This window comes from Tamandua tetradactyla, chromosome 19 (assembly GCF_023851605.1).
Source record: "Tamandua tetradactyla isolate mTamTet1 chromosome 19, mTamTet1.pri, whole genome shotgun sequence".
Lineage (NCBI taxonomy): Eukaryota > Metazoa > Chordata > Mammalia > Pilosa > Myrmecophagidae > Tamandua > Tamandua tetradactyla.
In genome coordinates this window covers 54471526-54491747 of record NC_135345.1, presented here as the reverse complement: position 1 = coordinate 54491747, position 20222 = coordinate 54471526, and the positions used below count along the sequence as shown (strand labels likewise).

The window sequence follows — 20222 nt, the reverse complement described above, 5'->3', positions numbered from 1 at the left end:
AGGAATCCGTTTCTAGTACAGTGCTTAGGATTTAGCAAACATCATTAAATCTTTGCTGAATGATTAAAGCAATAAGCATCCCCTGAAGGTGAGAGCCACACAAAGACTGGACAGGTGGGAAGCAAAATAGGAAGATAAAAGAGTCCTGGATGCCAAGGAAACAGAAAAGGGAGGGACCAGGAGCACTCAACTCCATCAAGTGCCTCAGAACACAAAGCGCACGGAAGCTAAGAAAATGAGAACAATTGACTGCTTCAGCACTTAGCAAAGTTTAAAATCCATTCATTCTTTGCTTTGTTACATTTTGGGTTGTTAGCATGGAGGCATAGAACCTTCCTATTTCTTTCTGACTTCTGAAAAAGAAGTCTCAGTGCACCATTTTGATGCATTCTGAAGGTCCTGAGCCAACTTTCGTCATATCCAACTCTCCTATCGATCAAGAGCTTAACTGGTCATTGGGTCAGATGTGCTCATTGTAGTAATGGGAACCAAGGTCTAGAAAAGCTCAGTAAAGTGCTCATCAGAGACAGGCATGGTCTTTTGCACCCCACTCCATGCCACCACGAGCCTTGAGGTACCTACCATTTTGCCTGGGTAAGTCCACTGAAGGTCAACCACCTCGTTATTAAAGACTGCACAAGTGATTATGATCGTTTCCCCTGACTTATATACAGTTTTTAGAGCTTCCATTTCTAGGTCAAGTTGGGGTGCTGCTATAAAAGAAGAACAAAAACAAGAATCTAAATATCCATAGTCCAACTAGGATCTTATGAGGTTTGTTTCCATTGGTTTTAAAGAACACCCTGAAAAGTAATTTGTGAACCAGTTTGTTCAAATTTTGTTCAAGAAACATTTTGAAGATCTCAGAATCCTTGACTCTGAATACATATGTCATGTACTTACAGCACAAAAATACAAAATACTGCTAACAATAATAATAGTAAATTCCAATTAAACAGAACACCACATTTCTGAGCATTTAGAGTAGTTAGGTTTTATTTTCCTCCTCTCTTTCACACTGCTTCCCAGTTATTCCAGAACCTAACACAGTGTCTGGCTCCAAACAAGACCTTCAGAACAGTTAAATGGCACACCCTACATGTACACAGTAAGTGTTCAATACATACACACTGACCTGGACTTTATTATACTTTCCTATTCAGGGTAAACACTCACATCAAAGGGATGAAGTCTACAACTATGAGATTTACTCAAAATCAAAATCACTTTTCTTGAATTACTAAAATTAATCTAGGCATCCAACCCCCACAGGTTTATGTTTGTTTTTAGGGCCTCTTTAATCAAGAATGTGAGTAAAACATAAGAGGCTTATGTAAGAAAAGAATTCCTTTACCATGTTTTGAAGTTTTACAAGGATAAGAAAGTTTTTGCCTTCAGTAATTTTAAGCTTAGTATTATTATATAGCCCCAGAGGTCAGCATAACATTTTAGAGTGAAGGTGGTGTATTAAGTGCCCAAGTTGGAATTCAGGATCTCCAGCACCAGTGGCCATCATTAAATTAAAAAAAAAAAAAAGTCGTCCATGCATCTGATTATTTGGCCTGTTATTTTGACTTAAAGAAAGTAAGCACAAGTACCTTCAAAAGAAATGACGTTAAAGGGGATGGTCTGGAATTTCTTCCCATTGACGGTGGCCTCACAGACATATGGTCCCATGGTGAAGGTTCCGTTGAAGCCCTGCCTGCTGTCATAGGAGGCGTACACCATCCCGTCACTGTTGTGTAAGGTCACCGGAGTTTTGGGGTCCGTTGTACGGCAGGGGATGATGGCAGAATTGTCGACCTCCACAATGACTAAATAATCTGTCATTCCTAGAGGTGCAAAGGCTACATCTGGGTCTGTGGTTGTAAAAACAAAAACAAAAGCTTATTAATTTTTACCTTTACACTTAGAGCCAGAAAAACCATCCCATTAGTATTAATCTCATTAGGTTAAGCACTTTACCCTTACACATATATCCAGAAGAGTCCCTCCACTGATATTAGGCATCATAAGAGCTAGGTGACTTTAAAATAGGACTAATACCAAATTGTCATCCCCTGATTAAAAAATGCTGATGATAAATATAAGTATTAGCCAGAAATTCCAATCAAAATTTAAGCAACAACTCAAATGGGCAATAAAATAATAGCATTCAACTCTGTTCACAATGAGAGAAAAAATTCATAATTTTAAAATTATGAATTAAAAAGGTAAAAAAAAAAAGAAAAAATTCCTATCACCTATGAAAAGTAGTACAAAAACCTTATTGATTAAAAAGTAATCTCTCAATTAACAAAACTTCTAATTCCATAGCTTGAGAATTTTATTTCCGAAAGAAAACTAGCCATTTAACCTTCTCTGGTAAGAAGTACTGAGAACCTCAAGCATCGATTTCAGAAAGGGCCCGTTTCTCTTCATACGTGCAAATAAAAAGATCTCTGACAACGGCACAGGGGCTAACTTGGTTGGTTCTGTGTTGGGAGGGGGTACAGAATAAGAGGAGTCTTTTTACAATCTTAAACAGATTAAAACTACAGAACTCAACTACTTTTTTAAAAAATATATGTATTTTTATTGAACTACCTTCACACACCATACAATACATCCAAAGTATACATTCAATGTTCACAGTAACATCACATAGTTGTATATCCGTCACTATCATCATTTTCAGAACATTTGCATTATTAAGAACATTTTTCTTCTAAGAAAAAAGAAAACCCTAAACATCCTATACCCCTTATCCCTCCCTCTTATTGGCCACTAGTATCGCAATCCAAGGACTCATCTACTTTTAACAAACTTACATTCCTAGCGTCAGATCCCGCTATGTGTCGAGGGTTCAGCTGAAGGAACAGAAGAATAGCATTTGTGTGTGAATGAAGCTGGAGTCACCAATGAAACACCTGCTCCATGTGGAAAAAAGCCTTTTTATTGTTAGGAAGGAAAGTACAAATAAGTGCATCCTGAAAAAAGGGAACAGAGTCCAGGATCCTTGAGGAAGCCCATGGTTACAGAGGGCAGGAAAACGAGTCAATTGAAAAAAAAATTTTTTTAAAACAAATAAAAAGGTGAAACGTAGTTAATCTCTGTTGTAAAAGGGATATGGGGAACCAGAGGAGGTGGGGTATAAAATTACCACCACACTTGCTCACTCCAGGAGCAGGACCAAAGCAGTGGCATAGAATAAAACTGATGTCTCTGGGTCTGCTGGTTTTGTGAGACCACGGGCAAGTGTATTTCTCTGGATATCTCCTAGACCCACTCAATAAATGATGGAAGGTGTTTATATTCAAATGCTATGGGAGAAAAAAAAAAAGACCAAAAAGTAGGAAAATACACATCGCAGGAACCATTCACTCAAAAGATATATTTTTGAAGGAGAGACCTCCTTACTTAACCACTGCCAAAACTACAGGGATGGCAGCAGTTGTAAAGAGTTTGTTTATGTTTGTGGGCTTCTTCACTTTGCGTTGTTTTTTGTTTGTTTGTTTTTGAGGGTTGTAAACCTAGTACTTTTAACCGTATTCCCCTATAATTCACCTCGCCACATACTAAAATTGCCATTACTTTAATTCGTTTTTAAGAGTTCCAAATTCTTCAACTCTGTTAAGCAAAGATTTCAGCAAACACATCTGCAAATTAATTTCAGGTTAAAATATACAATTTGGTAGCCATAACACATCAACCGAGTTTTCCTTTAAAATGCAAGCTTTCTCTACCCAGCCTGTACTGTTCACAAAATGTTTGAATAACATCACAGTCCTTCTTTTAACTGTTGGTACAAATCAGCGTAAATAGGTTAGATATAGCTACAGATACAGATAGAGACAGAATCACAAAGGAACCCACGAGAATGCTGGGTGGGTGGACCAAAATGCATCTCAAGCTCCTGTCTAAACCTAGTCCAGCAGCACGGCTGCAGCGAGAACGCACCACACCTCCCTCCACCCAGGAGAGTTTAATTAACCAAGGGTCACAGCTGTGACATCCATCACTGCCTTTACGCGGCGGCCACGCCTCCGATGCTTCCAGCCAATGACTGAGCAGAGCTGGGGTTCGGAAGCAGCCCGGTTCCTAGGAGACTCCCTTCAGAGGCCTCTAACAGCCAACCTCAGTCGACTCCGGGCTTCCCTACTCTTCAGAGGGAAGAGGAAGCACAGAGATCTAGGATGCTTCCACCCCATCTTCCTCCCCGCTCACCTTTACTCAGGCTCGGCCGTGTGCCAAAGACTCACCGCTCTCCCAGTCTCTGCGGGACCCCTCCCCATTTTCTCTCACAACCTTTCCCCCATAAAACCCTGCCATATTTAAATCCCATCTTACTCCAGTCTCCGTGTCTTCTTATCAAACAACAGGGGATAATATCATTAATTTGGGATTTTGCTCTAAATTTTAATTAAAAAGAAAAAAAATCCCTTCCAATTCATCAAGAGTAAATGTATGTTTGCACTAAATCAGAAAATTGGCATGGTTATTTGGAAGTTAGTATAATGTACTATAAGCAACTCCAAGACAGGGTCTACCTAATTAATTTTTGTGTGCCCAGAACTTAACACAGAGCCTAACATACAGTTAATGCATAACAAATACTTGCTGAACTTGCTTGAACCGAATAGAAACGAGCATATTTCAGATTTTTTGCACAAAACTAATTCCAAACGCCATGCCACAATAAAAATTTTAAAAACGCAATAGATAGAGAATTGGGAGTTAAACCTTAATGGGGCAGAATTTTTGTTCATGGTGATGGAAAAGTTTTGGTAAACAAAAATGGTGATAGTGGCACAACACTGAATGCAATTAACACCAGGGAATATATATCTGAATGTGGCTAAAGGGGAAAATTTTAAGTCAAATGTATGTTACTAGGATAAAAATTTTTAAAAAGATATATGGGGATAACTAGGAAATGTTTAATAAGGACTGGATATTAGATAATACTTGGAAATTATTATTTATTTTCTTAGGTATGATTACAGTTTAGCAGTTAGATCAAGAATGTCGTTTTTCTTAGGAGTAGCATGCTGAATATATAGGGGTGATGTGTCATTGTGTCTGCAACCAACTTTCAAGGGTTTTAGAAAATATATACATGCATATGTACATGTTAAGTAAAAATAATATGTTAATTGTTGAATCTATGCTAATAATTGTTAAATCTAAGTGGTTGGTGTATAGGTATTTATTATATTAATCTTTCAAGTATTTTCTCTGTTTGAAATTTGTCATTAAAATTTTTGGAGGGGGAAAAAATGTAATACAACTCCAAAACGTTAAGAATGAATATTTCTTTTCTTTTTTTTTTTCGCATGGGCAGGCACCAGGAATCGAACCCAGGTCTCTGGCATGGCAGGCGAGAACTCTGCCTGCTAAGAATGAATATTTCTTAATAAGAAGATTACAATTTATTTTAATTTAATTTTGTGGCTCTCACATGTTTTCCAAATTTTCTATAATAAATATTTGTTATTTTTCTATTGAAAAGCTTTAGCACCGTTAGCACGAGAGACAAAACAATAACAAGCTGGCTGGGTGTAAGGAACCATCCTACTCACCTGGCACATAGATGTAAATGTGCCTGCCTTCAATCTCACTTTCTTCTGCCTGAGTGTGGTTGTAATAGCAAGTGTACAGTCCCGTGTGGGCTGCTGAGGCATCGACCACTTCCAGCACAGTCACAAAAAGGCCACTGTTGTTTTCCTCACTTCTGATTTCTACTGCGGGGTTTTCTTCTTCGGTCATGGGGTACAGCCAGCTCACTTCACTCTCCCCAAAGCATCTCAGAGAAAAGGATGAATTCAGCTGCACAACCTTTTCATTTTCATTTGGAAGGATAGAGGGTAATGAAAGCTTGCCGAGTATTAGGCTTGGCCCTGTAAAAGGAAACATGCTCTGAATAAGATGCGGCCAGAAAGGACAGTCTCACCCAGAGAACTAAGACAACCAACAGTAGCAGCTTATCTGAACAATAACCATTTCTGTGCAAAAATCCATTTGCCTGGCTCTCCATGAAAGGCCACCCATTATAACAGCCACTGCATCTGCTAAGAGCAGCAAATGGTTCCAAATGCCTCAATAACAACACCGACACACACCACTACCCCCCACCCCACCCTGCCATTCACCCCTCCAAACACTCATGAGGGCATCTGATTCCAGTTCCATATTTTAGACACTTATGTGTGACCATAAAATATCCCAAGATGGCATAGGCTCAAGCACATATGAGGTTCTTTATTGTCCACATTCCCCACAGAGGTTTCCCTTCGGAAAAAAATGGTATGAGAATGGGCGCAGGCAGACAGACTCAACAAAGTACAAGGCATATTTGTGCTCAAGAATTACAAATTCACCATTTCTTATATGATTTGGGCATGCATTCTCTTTCTAATGAATTTCAGAAACCAAAGTAGGATGATGTTGACTTTAAGTCAAAATAAGAATAAGTAAAGGTCAAGAATGAAAACTCTTAAGTTCATCTTAGGACCTAAAATTTCACTTAGCTTACCCTGCCTGTGAAACTGAGAAAAGAGATATTTAATTATTAATTAATTAATTGAATGATTGATTAATTATCAATGGTCTCCCCCACAGCCAGATGTGGGAATCACACCTTGTTTCAGTATTTGACCACTATGATTCCCGACACTCGTTAAGATAGGAACTATAAGTACAGCTAGATTACCATCGTACTGTGGGTGGGGTATAGTTAGTGAAGTTTAGAAGCACTAAATCATTGATCTTGTTAAATTTCACCATATCCATATGGATTAAGACCTGAAGATGTCATCAGGCTCAGCTAACTTCACAGACTAGAAAAGCATTGAATTCCTGCTGAACATCTGCAATGCATAAATATCTGGATGAAAGCTAAGAAATTGCAATAAATATTTTAACATTTATCCCAGTGGCATTCTCCTGATGAGAAAGTTAATGAGATTCCCCAAGAGTAAAAAAAATACTCATCAATTAGTTTCTAAGAGAAAGGGGAACCCTGAGATTTTCAAGCAATTTAAACATTTTTTAGACAAGTATGATGTGCCAGGCTAGAAATATCTATTATTATTTCCTTTGAGCAGAATTTATCTGATCCACCTTTACTGGAAATCTTTATCCCAAGAAAAGGAAAAGGGTAGTGAGAAAATTTGGACTATATTCCTAATAACAATTGAACGCCAGCTTAAACATATATTAAAACGGCCACTGGAGGGCACTCTTTTTGAAATGGAATACAGCAATGGGGTAAAGGGAACTGAAGGTCTGCAGTCATTCCACATAATTTTCTATAACTTTGCATTCTCTCTTTTGGGCTTTGAACACAGTGTGCAGGTAATATACTGCAGGGCACAGAAACTGGGAAGCAAGGACTCCCTGAGAACCATGCACTCAGTGAAGAGGGGGATCTCTACCTGTGAGGAGGCAGCCTAAGACCAGGAATGCCCGTCGAGAAGTCCCCATTCTTCTGGAAAACTGAAAAAGTCAAAAGCCGAACAGAAACAGCATTAGTCAACAGAAATAGCCAGTGAGTTTGGATATCTTTGTGTTTTGCACCATGGAAAACGTTACCATCATTTTAGTCAAAAAAGAACCTAGTTTAATAGGACACCTAAAAATTAAAACAGTGAGACACCTAAAAGAAGAAAATCAAATAAACCAATAGAGTCCATGATCATGACAGAAGCCTTCAACTGCATTCTGAAGCTGAAAGCTTAGCAACTGCATTCAATAGTCCATCTTTACTGTCTTGGAAGGTATCTGAAAGTACAAGAGAACTATGGAAAATGAAGAAGTAAACATATATATTTTCTCAACTTTCTCAAAAAGGTTTGTCACTTGCTTTGTGTCTTGCTGCATAAAGAGGTCACAGCCTCTATACCCACTGGAGAAAGTTGCTTAGGCTGGGTCAAATATGCTAATATATAAGTGCCACTCTGATCTATGGTTTTTGAAACTCAACTAAACAAGGTCACTTAGAGAAGAGCTTTGTGATGCAGAGGCAAGTATGAAGGCCCAGAGCTGAGCTCCCAGACTGGGTTTCCTTAGGAACTGCTGCATATACAACCAGACTAAACAAGGCATGGGAAACCTAGACCACTGGCATGAAAGAAAGAGCAATTTTAAAATAATAATAAATAAAGGAGAGAAAATGAAAAATGTGACAAAATTCCTGTGTTGGGGGGATACATTAGATAACAGGATAAAAAATGCAATGTCAGTGGAGACTGATTCTACATTTTCATGGAAAGGAAAAAACACCTGTAGAAGCCAAGTTCTCCACTCTGATTTCACACAGCAAAATGTGAAGGAGGAGTGGAGAGAGAGAGAGAGATTGAAAGAGATGAGCAGAAAGAAGGAAGGGAATGGAAAAGAAAATTAAGGGAGAGAAGGAAAATAAACTGGGGTCACGTTACCCTGGGTAAAATCCCTTCAGGGTCTGTTCTGGTCAACTCTGAAAAGGCACCTCTTCTTTATCTTTTCCTGCATATATGCTACCACTCGCCTAAATTTTAGATCCCCCCCCCCTTCGCTTCCCAGATGAAATCTTTGGCAAAAATGGTCAATGAAAAGGAAGGATAAATGGGCTTGGAATCACTGAGCACCCAAGTTTGGTTGCAATACAATCTTTAAAGTAACCCATAATCCCCACCCCAGCTGCAGCTTGGGCTGTACCCAGCTCCTATGACATGCAGAAAACTCCAATTTATGCAATGAACTAATGTAATGGCCTTAATTGTTTGCCATCACTGACTTTGGAAACTAAGACTATACTGTGTGACTTCTGAGTAAACTGTCTTAAAAAAACGAAAGGAGAAATTCAATGTATGCCTGTGTTTAGGGTTTTTTCCCACCCTTCCTTCCTGGTTGTTTTTTTGTTTTGTTTTGTTTTTGGCTAGTTGGAGAGGCCCTGATAGCTAACAGCCTAAATGTAGCTTTTGGTGGTACTTGATCATATATTTTTGCTTAAAGGTGGACTCCCTGAAGGAATCAGAGGGCAAGAAAAAGAGACAATGGAAAATGAAATGCTGGTAATGCAGCATGGGGGAGGGGTGGGGGGTGGATTTGGGACAGAAAATAGAAGTGACAGTTCTGTTCTTTCCAAACAAAAGAATGAGAAGCAAATTTTTATTAAGCCAAAGTTGTGTTGAGAGATTGTTATAATAATAACCTTGTGGCAGGAATTATTATTTTAAGAAGTGGCTCTTCAAAGGATTTGAACAGACATTTCTCCAAGGAAGACATACAAATGGCCAATAAGCTCAGGAAAAGATGCTCAACATTATTAGCCATTAGGGAAATGCAAAACAAACAAACAAAAAGTACAATAAGATACTATTTCATACCCACTAGGATAGCTATTGTTAAAAACAAAGGAAAAGTAACAAGTAATGGCAAAGATGTGGAGAAACTGAAACACTCATATACCAAGGGTGGGATGTAAAATAATGCAGCTGTTGTAGAAAACAGCTTGGCAATTCCTCAGAAAATTAGGTGTAGAATTAGCCTATGACCCACAATCCCACTACTAGCTATATACCCAAAAGAACTGAAAGCAGGTTACAGAAAGTAGGCCAACTCTTTCCAACCTTAGTTATATATATTCTTTTAGAGGGCACAAGACAGAACCCAGCAGGTGTCTAGTGTACACTAGACACTGTAAGTAATAACCATCAATAACTTGAGTAAATATAAACCTATATGAGCAATCTTGGGCACTTTTGTATATTTTGTTGGACATCTACTCTGTTTTGCAATTGTTTCATTCATTCCAATTGTTTCACTTAGCAAACATGTTGCAATAAAAAGTAGTAACTATTTGGGTAGCAATAAAGACAAGATGAGGATACAATTTCAGGAGCCAGAAAAGATAGTAACATTTCCCATTCCAAGACAGAAATGTCAGTCGTCCTCTGTCACCTGTCCTGTGCCCTTGTTGATGTAGTAGCTCAGAAATACACTACGGTGGCCAGTTTTCTAGTGCTCTGCAAACCACTCAACATCAAAAGAATTAGAAAGAAAAGTGACACAAGTAAACTTTGCAGGGAGCTTTCTCAGACAGTCCATGGAACAGTTATTCCTATGATACCACCCTGTAGGAAAAGCTGTGCTATTCTGAACAGCATCATTATATTATGTTCTATTTTGATTATCTTTCATTTGAGGGGCTACTGATAAATGTTTAGTTGCAGAGCCAAAATGACTAAAGGATAAACAAGGACATGGACCCAGGTGATACATCTCATGTGCCAAGGGATTTCATGTATTATCTTATTTAATCTTCTCAATATTATATGATATATGATTATATAATATCGGTATTATTGTCCTCATTTTACGGATAAGGAAGTCAAAGCACACAGAGGTTAAGAGACTTGCCTATCACACAACTGGTAAATGGCATAGCAAGATTCAAACCCAAGTAACAGAATCTGTATTTTTTTTTCTTCCAGTGACTTAATAAAAAGAAAGTTTAATTCTCACTCATGCTTTAAGTCCAACATGCTTAAAAAAGAATTGAAAGCAGGGATTTGAACAGATATTTACACATTTGTTCACAACAGCATTACTCACAATTGCAAAAAGCTGAAGCAACCCATGTCCATCAATACATGAATGGATGAGCAAAAGGGGGTGCATACATGCAATGGAATATTATTCAGCTGTAAAAAAAGGAATGAAGTTCTGATACATGTGACAACATGGATGAATCTTGAAGACATCATGTTGAGTGAAATAAGCCAGACTTAAAAGGATAAATCATTAGAATAAATAAATTCATAGACACAGAAATTAGAGTACAGGTTACCTGGGGAGGGGGTTGTGGGTAGGGGGTGGGGAAATGGAGAGTTAATGCTTAATGGATACAGTGTTTCTGTTTGGGGTGATGGAAAAGTTGATAATGGATAATGAGGATGGTAGCACAACATTGTGAATGTAATTAACACCATTGAATTATATACTTGAAAGTGGTTAGGTTGTATACATTACCAGAATAAAAAAGATTTTTAAGACAACATAGAACTGTACAATAGAAAGAGTGAATGTTAATGTAAACCATGGACTGTGGTTGCAGTACGGTAATGTGCTAATATTAGTTCATCAACTGTAACAAAGGTATTGCACTAATACAAAATATTAATAAGGAAAAATTTGTGCATGGTGGGGGGACTCTGTACTTTCTGCATGGCTTTTCTGTAAAGCTACAGCACTAAAATTTAAAAAAATAAAGTTGAGATACAGAGAGGTTTAGTAAAAACCCAGTGTCACACAGCTGATGGCAGAGACAGAATTCTAACACAAGGTCCATATAATGCAAAAGCCATGCTCTCTCCACGCCACCATATGGCCTCACTCATGCAAAGGTCAGTGTTGCAGCATGCCGCCACCTACTTCACCCCACCCCCAACTATTTCCTAATGCAAGCTGGTACCGTTTTCCTTCTCTGGCTCACCACAGCAGGGAGAAGCACAATTGCAGTGCTGTGAACCTAAATGCAATCTGCACAATGCTGGCTGGCTGCTGGCTTCTGAGGGTCCTGGCATGTGCCGGGGGACACAGTTTCCACACCACAGCGGCCACCAGGAGGCCTCAGAGCCAGGCTGGAGAACCTGATTTACCGCAATTAGCAGTAAAGGGGCCGTGTGTTTGTACATATAAGTATCAGCCTCCCACTGATAATCCACTTAGCAAACTTCAAAGGAGCCCTCCAGAGCCAGCCTGATGTCTTGAGTTTTATCACATTTATATCCTTTATTTCTGTAGCGGGACTTGCCAACGATGCATCTTTAAAGCATTCCCAAGCTTAAAAGAGGGGCTCACTGCTTTTACAGTGCAGGCTCTTGGGAGCATTTTGCCTGACCAGGCCCTGCCAGATCCCCTTCTGTGCATCCAGATATGGTGGGCTTTCTGCCAGGGAAGATTATTTACTGACACACAAAGTGGGCAATGAAAACAGGGCCTCTGCGCAAGTGATAATGATACAAATACTGAGACTCAATACCAGTTTGCTTAAGGTTTCAAACTCCCTTTTCTGATAACAGTTGTTCCCCCGGCTAGAATCCAGGCGTACTTGTGAAATTTCACATCGTTACTCATCTGCAACTCAATTTACTTGTGAATAACTGCAGAGCATTTGCCCCACAGGGTGGTAATGGAAAACAACAACGGGAAAGAGAGAGCCTTCCCTCTCTTACTGGCCCCAATGTAGGAACCTCTGGGAGTCGGTCTTGCTACTTCTCATGCTTTTCTACTCTGGGAGTAAATGCTCATCCTTCATCAGCTACCCCTATCTCAGAGCTCATCCAAAAGTCAGACGTGAAAATTAAAGTAAGGGGATACAAGTTCAGAGGAACATGGCACTGGAAAGGTCAGTGAGAGCGAATCACTTTGCAGGGAGGAACAATGGATTTAATGGATTTTCTTTTTTAAAAAATCATTATTAGTTTTCTCATGCCAACTGTATGCTGGACTTCAGCCTTAATCTTCTATAATCACTGCTCAAGAAGCGTTTGCCACAAGTCAGAGAAACAGACGAAGAAGAGAGAGCTCTGTCATGTTCACTTTCAGGCAAGTGACCTGTGTCCCACCTCCCCTGCCCCATTCTCTTGTGCTTCTCTCAGAAGATTTAATGGAAATAGCATTGCACTAGATCCCAAAAATGACACTTAGTCCACCTCTCTGAACCTCAGTCTCTTCTGTAAATCAAGACTAGTAATACCTAACTTGCTTGCTCTACTGACTTACTGTAAAGATTAAACTATATAGTTATATATAATTATATAATTGAAAGTGTTTTGTAAACTGCAGCTATTAGTTTTAATATTGGATGTTTTTACCTGCAGAATTCTATTATGTTTCTTAGATGAGAGGGACATTTGAGGTGGTTAAACTTCTCTGTACTGAGAAAGTGAAGCCCCAGAGGCCACACAAACTTGCCTTCATCACTGGCCTAGTGGAAAGCAGGATCTGAATTCTGATTCCTAACCCAGGTCAATTGTCCACTCCTATACCATTGCTACCTCCAGCCTGGGCTGTCTATAGATACTATTTAAACATCTTAAATTAGTCTCTGTGTATAGGACTTAACCAATGCTTACAGTCTTATACACAGAGAAACAAATCTGCTTACAGTTACTATACTTTCTCTTTAACTTGCTGTCATCTTGTTTTCTGCAAACAGAAGTGAAAAACCATCGAGTGTGACTCTATAATCAAAGACAATATGCTCTCCTAGAGAATAAACAGAGAGAAAGCAATGCAATGGCCTTGTTTCCAGAAGTAACAGCATCCCCATAAAACCAGAAAGCTGGCTTCCTGATCACCAACTGCACATGCATCCCACTGCAGAGCCCTTGAATATTGAATTTCACTCCACCCTGGCATGATTAAAGGCCAGAAGAGACTTGCTCACAGCCCCCAAAACCACCAGTGACTTCAAGATTCAGTTTTCCAAGGTCCGGTTAATTTGGGTTCTCCTGAGTTAATTCTAACTGTGAAAATTACATATCTAGGTTTTTTTTCCCTGCTGCAAATGTTCTGCCCTTTCTCATAACTTCAGCCCAGGCAGTCTATCATCAGCTCTGCATTGGCAGTGCTGTGTTCTGATTTTCCACCAGAGGCTGTGTTGACCAGGATCTCTGCACAGGAATAGGGCCTGTTTTGTTGTTTTGGTCTCCCTCAGCTCGGTGAGAGATTCCAGTGGAGGGAGCTGGGGAGTTTTTACACGGGCGTGTTTTATGGGACAACCGAAGCTCATAAACCTTTCTCCTCTATGCACCAGATATTTAACCACAGGAGCCCAAAACCACACTTTTTTTTGATTGTCTCCCAAATGGTGTGACACCTAATGAATGAGACAATTTCAGGAAGAGCAACTTGTAATACACGAGCATTGGGCTCGAGGTCACCAATTTCAGATCTGGATCTCCTCAAGCATAAATGAAACTGCAAATACCCGACCACATTTATTACAGGTCTCCACTGGCAATTAGATGTGGTGGGAAAGCACTTTGTGGATTATGTAATTGCAAAGGATTAACAACTAAGGCGGAAAACTACAAACAAGTGTTGTCCGTCCAATAACGCTTGCAGCTTCATAAGAAAAGAAAAAACAGTCATCATTTTTTACTTGGGCCCACCCAGCAAAAAAAATGCCTGCTCCCGACGCCACAATTAGCTTAGAATCGCTGCGAAGCCCATTCCCGCCACGGGGCATCGCAGTTCCTAAATTTAACCAGCAGATGGCAGTGTTGGTCCAAGGACCTGCGCCTTGGGGTTCTCAGAGAGGCAGGAGGCGCAGCCCGGAGTTTTGTGCGAAAACGTTCCAAATCTCAACTTCCAATCTCTTCCTCTCTTCGATTGTGCTTTTAGGTTTCTTTGTGAATTCAGTCCAAAACCCTTGGAATGGGGGTAGGAAACGGCAAACTGCGCCAAAAATGCCTAAATTTCCACGGGTCCCTAGGCGAATTCTGTAAGGGAACCTCTGGGGAAAGGCATTACCATCACTCTCATCGCCCCACCCGGTCCGCCGTTGCCTCGGGGCTCAGGAGCGAGGGAAACAATGCAGGAGCAGCTGCCATCCCTGACCGCGAGGTTTCGGCAGGAAAAGCCGCTCGAGAGGAGACTGAGTAGCTCAGGGTTTGGTTTAGCCAAAAGTCTCCCCACCTTGGAGATTCCGCACACTCGCAGGAGAATGTGTGGGTGTGGCGAGCCGCTGGGAGAGAGGCGAACACCTGGGCGGCCGGGATTGGGGGCTGCCAAGCCATCCTCGGGACCCGCGCTGCCCAATCTGTTCGCATGCGTTGTCAACCCTCAGAAACCCGCCCGGCGGGGGACGCGACGGCCGCGCAGCCGGGAACTGTGGGCTGAAATTGGAAACGACTGTCCCGATGCCCAATAACGCAGGGTCGTAAAACAAACAAACAGCAACAGGCCTCCTGCACAGCAGGGAAATTTGTGAGGGGGTTGAAAGCAGAAGTCCACGACCATTCCCCCAAGAACGTCCGGGGCCGTTTTATCTTCCACTTTTCTCTGCTTCTCCCATATTTAATTATGACATAATTATTAATTATGGACGGGAACTCAGATACTCCCGTCCATCCAGCACCTCCAGGGCCACACTGTCCCTGCAAGCCGTCTACACGATCCCTCAAGAACCGGGAAAGATGGCCCGGGTTATTTATTCTGGGACCCCCGCCCTTAGCTCCCAACTCCGCGCTTCGACACGGCGGTGGCGCCGACCGCCCGGGGCTGACGGAAAGCAGGACTACGGTTCGGTAGTCCGCCAGAGGGCGCAGCAGCCCTGCGAATCTTACCCAGCTGGCTTGCCCGCGGCTCAAGCTCCCGGTCACCGACAGCGCAGCTCGCACCGCGACTCGAAAACCTTCTGCCGGGAGGCTTTGCGCTGGCACGGTCCTCCCCCAGCTCCGCCACACCCACACCAACGCGGTTTGGGCCGCTCCTCGCCCCAGTCACCTCCACGCCCTCGGAAGCTCGGTCTTCCCAGGGTTGGTGGCGATGCCCCACGGGTTCCACGGCCCCTCTCCCCTGCCTGCTGCGCTCCGGAGCTCAGCGCTGCAGCGGCCGCCCGGTCCCAAGCCCAACTCCGGGCGTTTGCATTGTTTTGGGTTGAGACCTGCGAGGGGGGCGGGCGGGGTGGAGGGAGAGGGACCCGGGGGTTTAGAGTTACAGCCGCGCGCCAGCGCCTCCTATGGGCCTGAAGGAGGCACAGCCGCAGGCTGCGACTCGTCAGGAAGACCGGAATGAACCAAGCCTGTGCCCCTCTCGGCTTTTAAGAACCCGGGTGCTCACCTTGTCCGACGTTCGCCTTTGCCGCAGTTACCCCGCGCACTCGCGCTTCCTCCCGACTCTGAACCTCTCGCTCCTCCTTCGCTACGGGCTACGGTGGGAGGCAAGGAAGTTAGCGCCCCAAACCCCGGATCCTCTATATTTCACCCACCCACCCCTAGTCCGGCTCCTAGTCTGCTTTTCCTGGCTTGGCGTTCAGTTTTAAACAAAAGCAAAGGCCGCCGAGCCACTTCTAAGAAGACAAGTATCGGCGGAGTCCGAACAAGGAGTTTGCCACTGGATCCTGCACCTTCGACCGCGGGCAATCCAGCTAGACATCCCGACGGCTGGTGCCGAGCACAAACCCCGCGAGGCTGGACGCGCGGGACACTAAGCGCACCTTTTGGCTAAGTCTTTCCCCAGAATTGCTGCTTCTCCACTAGTAACATGAAACCTCCTCGGAGGCAGGAGGGAACCCCGCCCTCCAAGGTCTGCAGGAGGTCGCTGGCCACCACGTCTCCAGGACGCGTCGCGGCACGCCGCCCACGACCGGTCCCCAGGAGGCTCACGGTCGACCCGCCTCGGCGCCAGACGCTTTTGCAACTGGAAAGCCCGACTCTATGCCCCTCCCCCTGCACCCCTCCCCACCCCGCCGCCCTTAGCGAAGCGGTCCCGGGGCCGAGAGCTGGCAGTCCCCGCTCTTCACTGCGTCTCTATCTCTGTCTAAAGACCCAAGCAAGGGCAGGAGTACCCGGGGACAGAAGCAGACGCCTTCCTGGCGCCTCCCCACCGCTTCCTCCGCACCACCCCCTCGCTCTCTGGACTCGTTTTGGAGTCCAGCTGCAGTTGGGTCAAACCAACAGCGGGAATGTGCAAGAGCTCCAAAGCAGGGACCAACCCGGGCGTCAAAGTGAGGCTGGGCGGGCCCCCACCTGAGGGGAACGGAGGAAGGGCCCCTCATCCTGGAGAAGGTCGAGAGGGAGGGGGAAGATGAGGGAGGGGGAAGATGGGGGAGGGGATGCGACGCAACTACGCCAGGGTCCGGGTTGACCAAGTAGAGGGCGGGGTGTAACAGACAGAACCTCGCTCTGCAGTGGGTGAGGTGCTCACGCCTCGGGCACCGCTTCCTCTCATCCTGCGGCCCCGGGGACTCGCTCTCCTCTGAGGTGCTGATGGGATGAGGTGTGCGGCTGAGAACTGTGGTGCTCCATTTGCCCTGGATGCCTCCCCTTGCTCCAAAAAGCTGACTAGTCCTGCTTGGGAGTGACCGCGGCGAGGCGAGGCGAGGCGAGGCGGTCCAAAACATTGAGCAATTCGGCCGGGGAGCCAAAAAGTCATTTCCCACACCTCCCAGCCCGGGGCTTTTCCAGTGAGTACGGGCGGGCGTGGGGCGACTCCAACCTAATAGGGGCCGTCCACGCTCCCTTTCCAGCTTCCCACCCTTGGAAATGGGAGTCCAAATGGCAAGTCTGTTTTTCAGACAGCCTTTCTGCAAATCCTGAGGTCTTAGCCGCGCAGGCGGAGGGAAGCGCGAGACTAGCGCTCTGGCTGCGGAAAAGACCCTCCGCGGCAAGACAGCCCAGAACTTCCTTCCCGGCCGAAACTCTGGACCAGGCCACCCGGGAGCTCCCGCACACCTGGCTTGGCGGCCAAGGTTCCCGGCCCCTCGGGCTGCTGGACTCGGGTGGGGCCACACTCCCTTTCGTTCCGAACTGGCCGAGACCTTTCCAGACAGAACCTCTGAGCCCAGATGTTTTCCAGCCAAATGGGCGCCGCCCGCTCCCCTGACGCTGCCTGGAGAAGTTACCCTCACGGGTAAAAAGCCGATTTCCTTGGGGATAAACGGCGGAGAAAGGAAGGGCTCTAGGAGATGGCGCAGGGCGAGCACAGACTGCGAGTGTCACACATCCCCGCACGTAGAAGGACACACGGCGGGGGTGGGGAGGAGGAGGAGCATCCAGAATTCCAGTGCTGGGAAGGAGAAGGGAGAGGGGAGGGCTGTTCACCTCCCACCTTTCTGTCTTACCTGGAACCAAGCCTCTCCGTTCCAAGCCATTTCTAATTTCCCCAAAAGAAGTTCGGCACTTTTCTGGCGATTTCCTTTCTTCCTTCCTGCGGCCGGGACTGGCCAGCAGCACAGCCCCGGGTTCCCCTGGAGGAGGGGAGCGCGCAGCGACGGATGGGAGGTGGGGGACCACCGCGCACAATGAAGACCCCTAGGAGCACCGTTCGAAATTCCTCAAATCACAGTTGCTGGAATGCGAGGCGACGACGACTTCTTCACTCCGGGCCAAATGTGTTTGTCATTACTCCAGAACGCCCGCGCGGTCGCGCGGCCGCCGCCCCCGGGCAAGGACGCGCAATCCAAGAGTACTGCGGCGCCCACTCTGGCTCTTCCTCGCACCTCCCTGACCCGGCAACACCCTGGGAAGCACCCCAAACTCTCGTGCAAGCCCGAGCTCTGTCTGCTCGTCTTGCAGCCGCAAGCAGATGTGCTGACTCTGGACTCTGCTTGTACCCGGCGTAGCGCCGTCCAGTAATTACGCGTGCTCGGCCGGCGCCGTGTGTACCCGGCAGGCACCCGCGGTCCTGCCTCCTCCAGCCGAACCCTTCACGCCTCCCCCGCCCTGCAGCCCCATTTCCTCGCCGCTCTCGGCGGTCTTTTCTTTCCAGCGTACCCCAGCTGCGCTCCACACCGCGGGCTGCATCTCTGTCCAGCCAAACCACGGGCGAGGAATGAAAATATTCATTAAAAACCTGTCGCCTTCCAGGACCCAATGCCAAGAGGGCAAAACACCTCTGCTCCCACCCCCAGCATTACTTGGTACTCTTCCCAGCATCCACGAATACCACCCCCATCCCTAAAAGAAACCTCAAAAATGCCTAAACAATTTTGGGGGAGGCCATAGGGTTGTTAGAAAAACACTACTAAAATAGGCCTGGAAAATGTGTTGTTTTAAAATCCCCAGACTTTCTAACTCAGTATTATCTTCCTCCCAAGTGAAGTTTATTCAGAATAATTATTCTCTGGGCATACAACAGGAATTCAGTTCCAAATTTTTTTTTCCCCCATCGTCCAAAGTTTGAGTGAAGTTACTTCGCTTCTTCCAGCCCAAGGACCTGATCAAGGACTTCCCATGGAAACAACAATCACTTTTTCCCTCCCTTACCTTCTCCTATGTTAATCAGCAATGAAAATCCTACACATCGAGAAAAAAAAGTCCAAATCTTCAGCTCTCTCTTGTGGTCTCTTCCTCTGTTTCTCTCCCTCTAGCTCCGACTGTATTGGGCTCAAACACCGCGTTTTGTAATTGATTCAATGTTATAGTCCATCCTTCTAAAACTAATCATTTGCTCTAAGTAAATAGCTGTCAGGAAACGAAGCCCCCCCTCGGCCTCTTCAAAATAAAAGTTTCCCTCAAACTCCCGACTCTCTGAATCTCCCAGCCTTCAGATTGTGCCTTCGCTTTTTGCTCTTATGCAACCAGGGGGTCCAGCCCCAACCCTCAGGTTTCAACAACAACTGGTGGGGGGGTGAGGGCGGGGAGAAGCAGACCAGATGGGGTGGGGGTGGTGGAAGGGGGAGGTGTTGATGCTCTGCCGGGAAAGACGTTTCGTTTCGTAAAAATACAAATTGCCCATCATTCCAGAATGAGATTGCCTCCTGACTTGGGAGATACTTTCCTCAGCTCCCATACTGCTTTGTATCCTCTTTAAAAGAAGTAAAAGAATACATAAAATTGCTGTTAATTGACAAAGAGAATATAAATCCGGAATCAAGAAATGTCCTGTCTAGAGAAGCTCCTGGCCCAACTGGAAATGGGACTCTCTGGAGGGCTCCAAGTGGTTGAGTTGTTTCGAACCAGGAGTCTTTTAGGGAAAGTGCCCTGTAGTTGCTAATCCTTTAATGGGATTAGGCAAACTGTTGAGTCCAATACGGCAATGATGTGTTGTGTGTGTGGGAGGTGGGTATGTGTGTACCCGCGCGGGCACGCGCGTGTGTTTGAATGGCTGGGGTCTGAAAGGGAATACAAAGACTCTAGACTCTGCATAGGTTTGGAACATACTCCTACAGAAAGACCTTTACTCCCAAGAAGCCACTTATTGTGCCTTTGTTTTCGGAGTTATCAGGGTAAGGTTGCCCTGGCTACCTCCCATAGAAAATGACTCCGGCTTGGGAGACTGTGGAACTGTCAACAACAAGCCAGCCACCTTCTAGTCCTGGGGATGGGAGTATTTTGACGCCACTTGTGTTCCCACCGCCGCGCGGGTCGGACCCTATGAATGCCTTGGGGTTGAGAGTGGAGCCCCAAATCCTGTGCCCAAGGCGCTAGGCAAAGAGATGGTGTTGGGAGAGAACAATGCTGCTTACAAGGGAAAGGGGGCGCTGACGCTCCAGGAACCAGACCTGGGTCGAGAGCGGGGGATGGGAG

General features: G+C 44.9%; 1 protein-coding gene across 6 annotated transcripts in view; it reads right to left on the bottom strand.

The window, feature by feature from the left end:
* PDGFRA (platelet derived growth factor receptor alpha) overlaps positions 1–19256 on the bottom strand; it is a 59114-nt gene extending 39858 nt beyond the window's left edge. The window contains exons 1-6 of one of the 6 annotated variants that reach the window (XM_077136887.1): positions 16872–17359; positions 15814–15901; positions 7416–7476; positions 5562–5879; positions 1599–1859; positions 583–713 (exon numbers count right to left, since the gene is read on the bottom strand). In XM_077136887.1, the coding sequence (XP_076993002.1) occupies positions 583–713; positions 1599–1859; positions 5562–5879; positions 7416–7464 (759 nt within the window). In that variant the 5' untranslated portion in view covers positions 7465–7476; positions 15814–15901; positions 16872–17359. Of the gene's footprint in view, positions 1–582; positions 714–1598; positions 1860–5561; positions 5880–7415; positions 7477–15317; positions 15370–15813; positions 15902–16189; positions 16321–16871; positions 17360–17815; positions 18076–18959 lie in introns of those variants that run through there. The other 5 variants (XM_077136886.1, XM_077136888.1, XM_077136885.1 and 2 more) reach the window with 5 other exon arrangements.
* Positions 19257–20222: the final 966 nt, after the last annotated feature.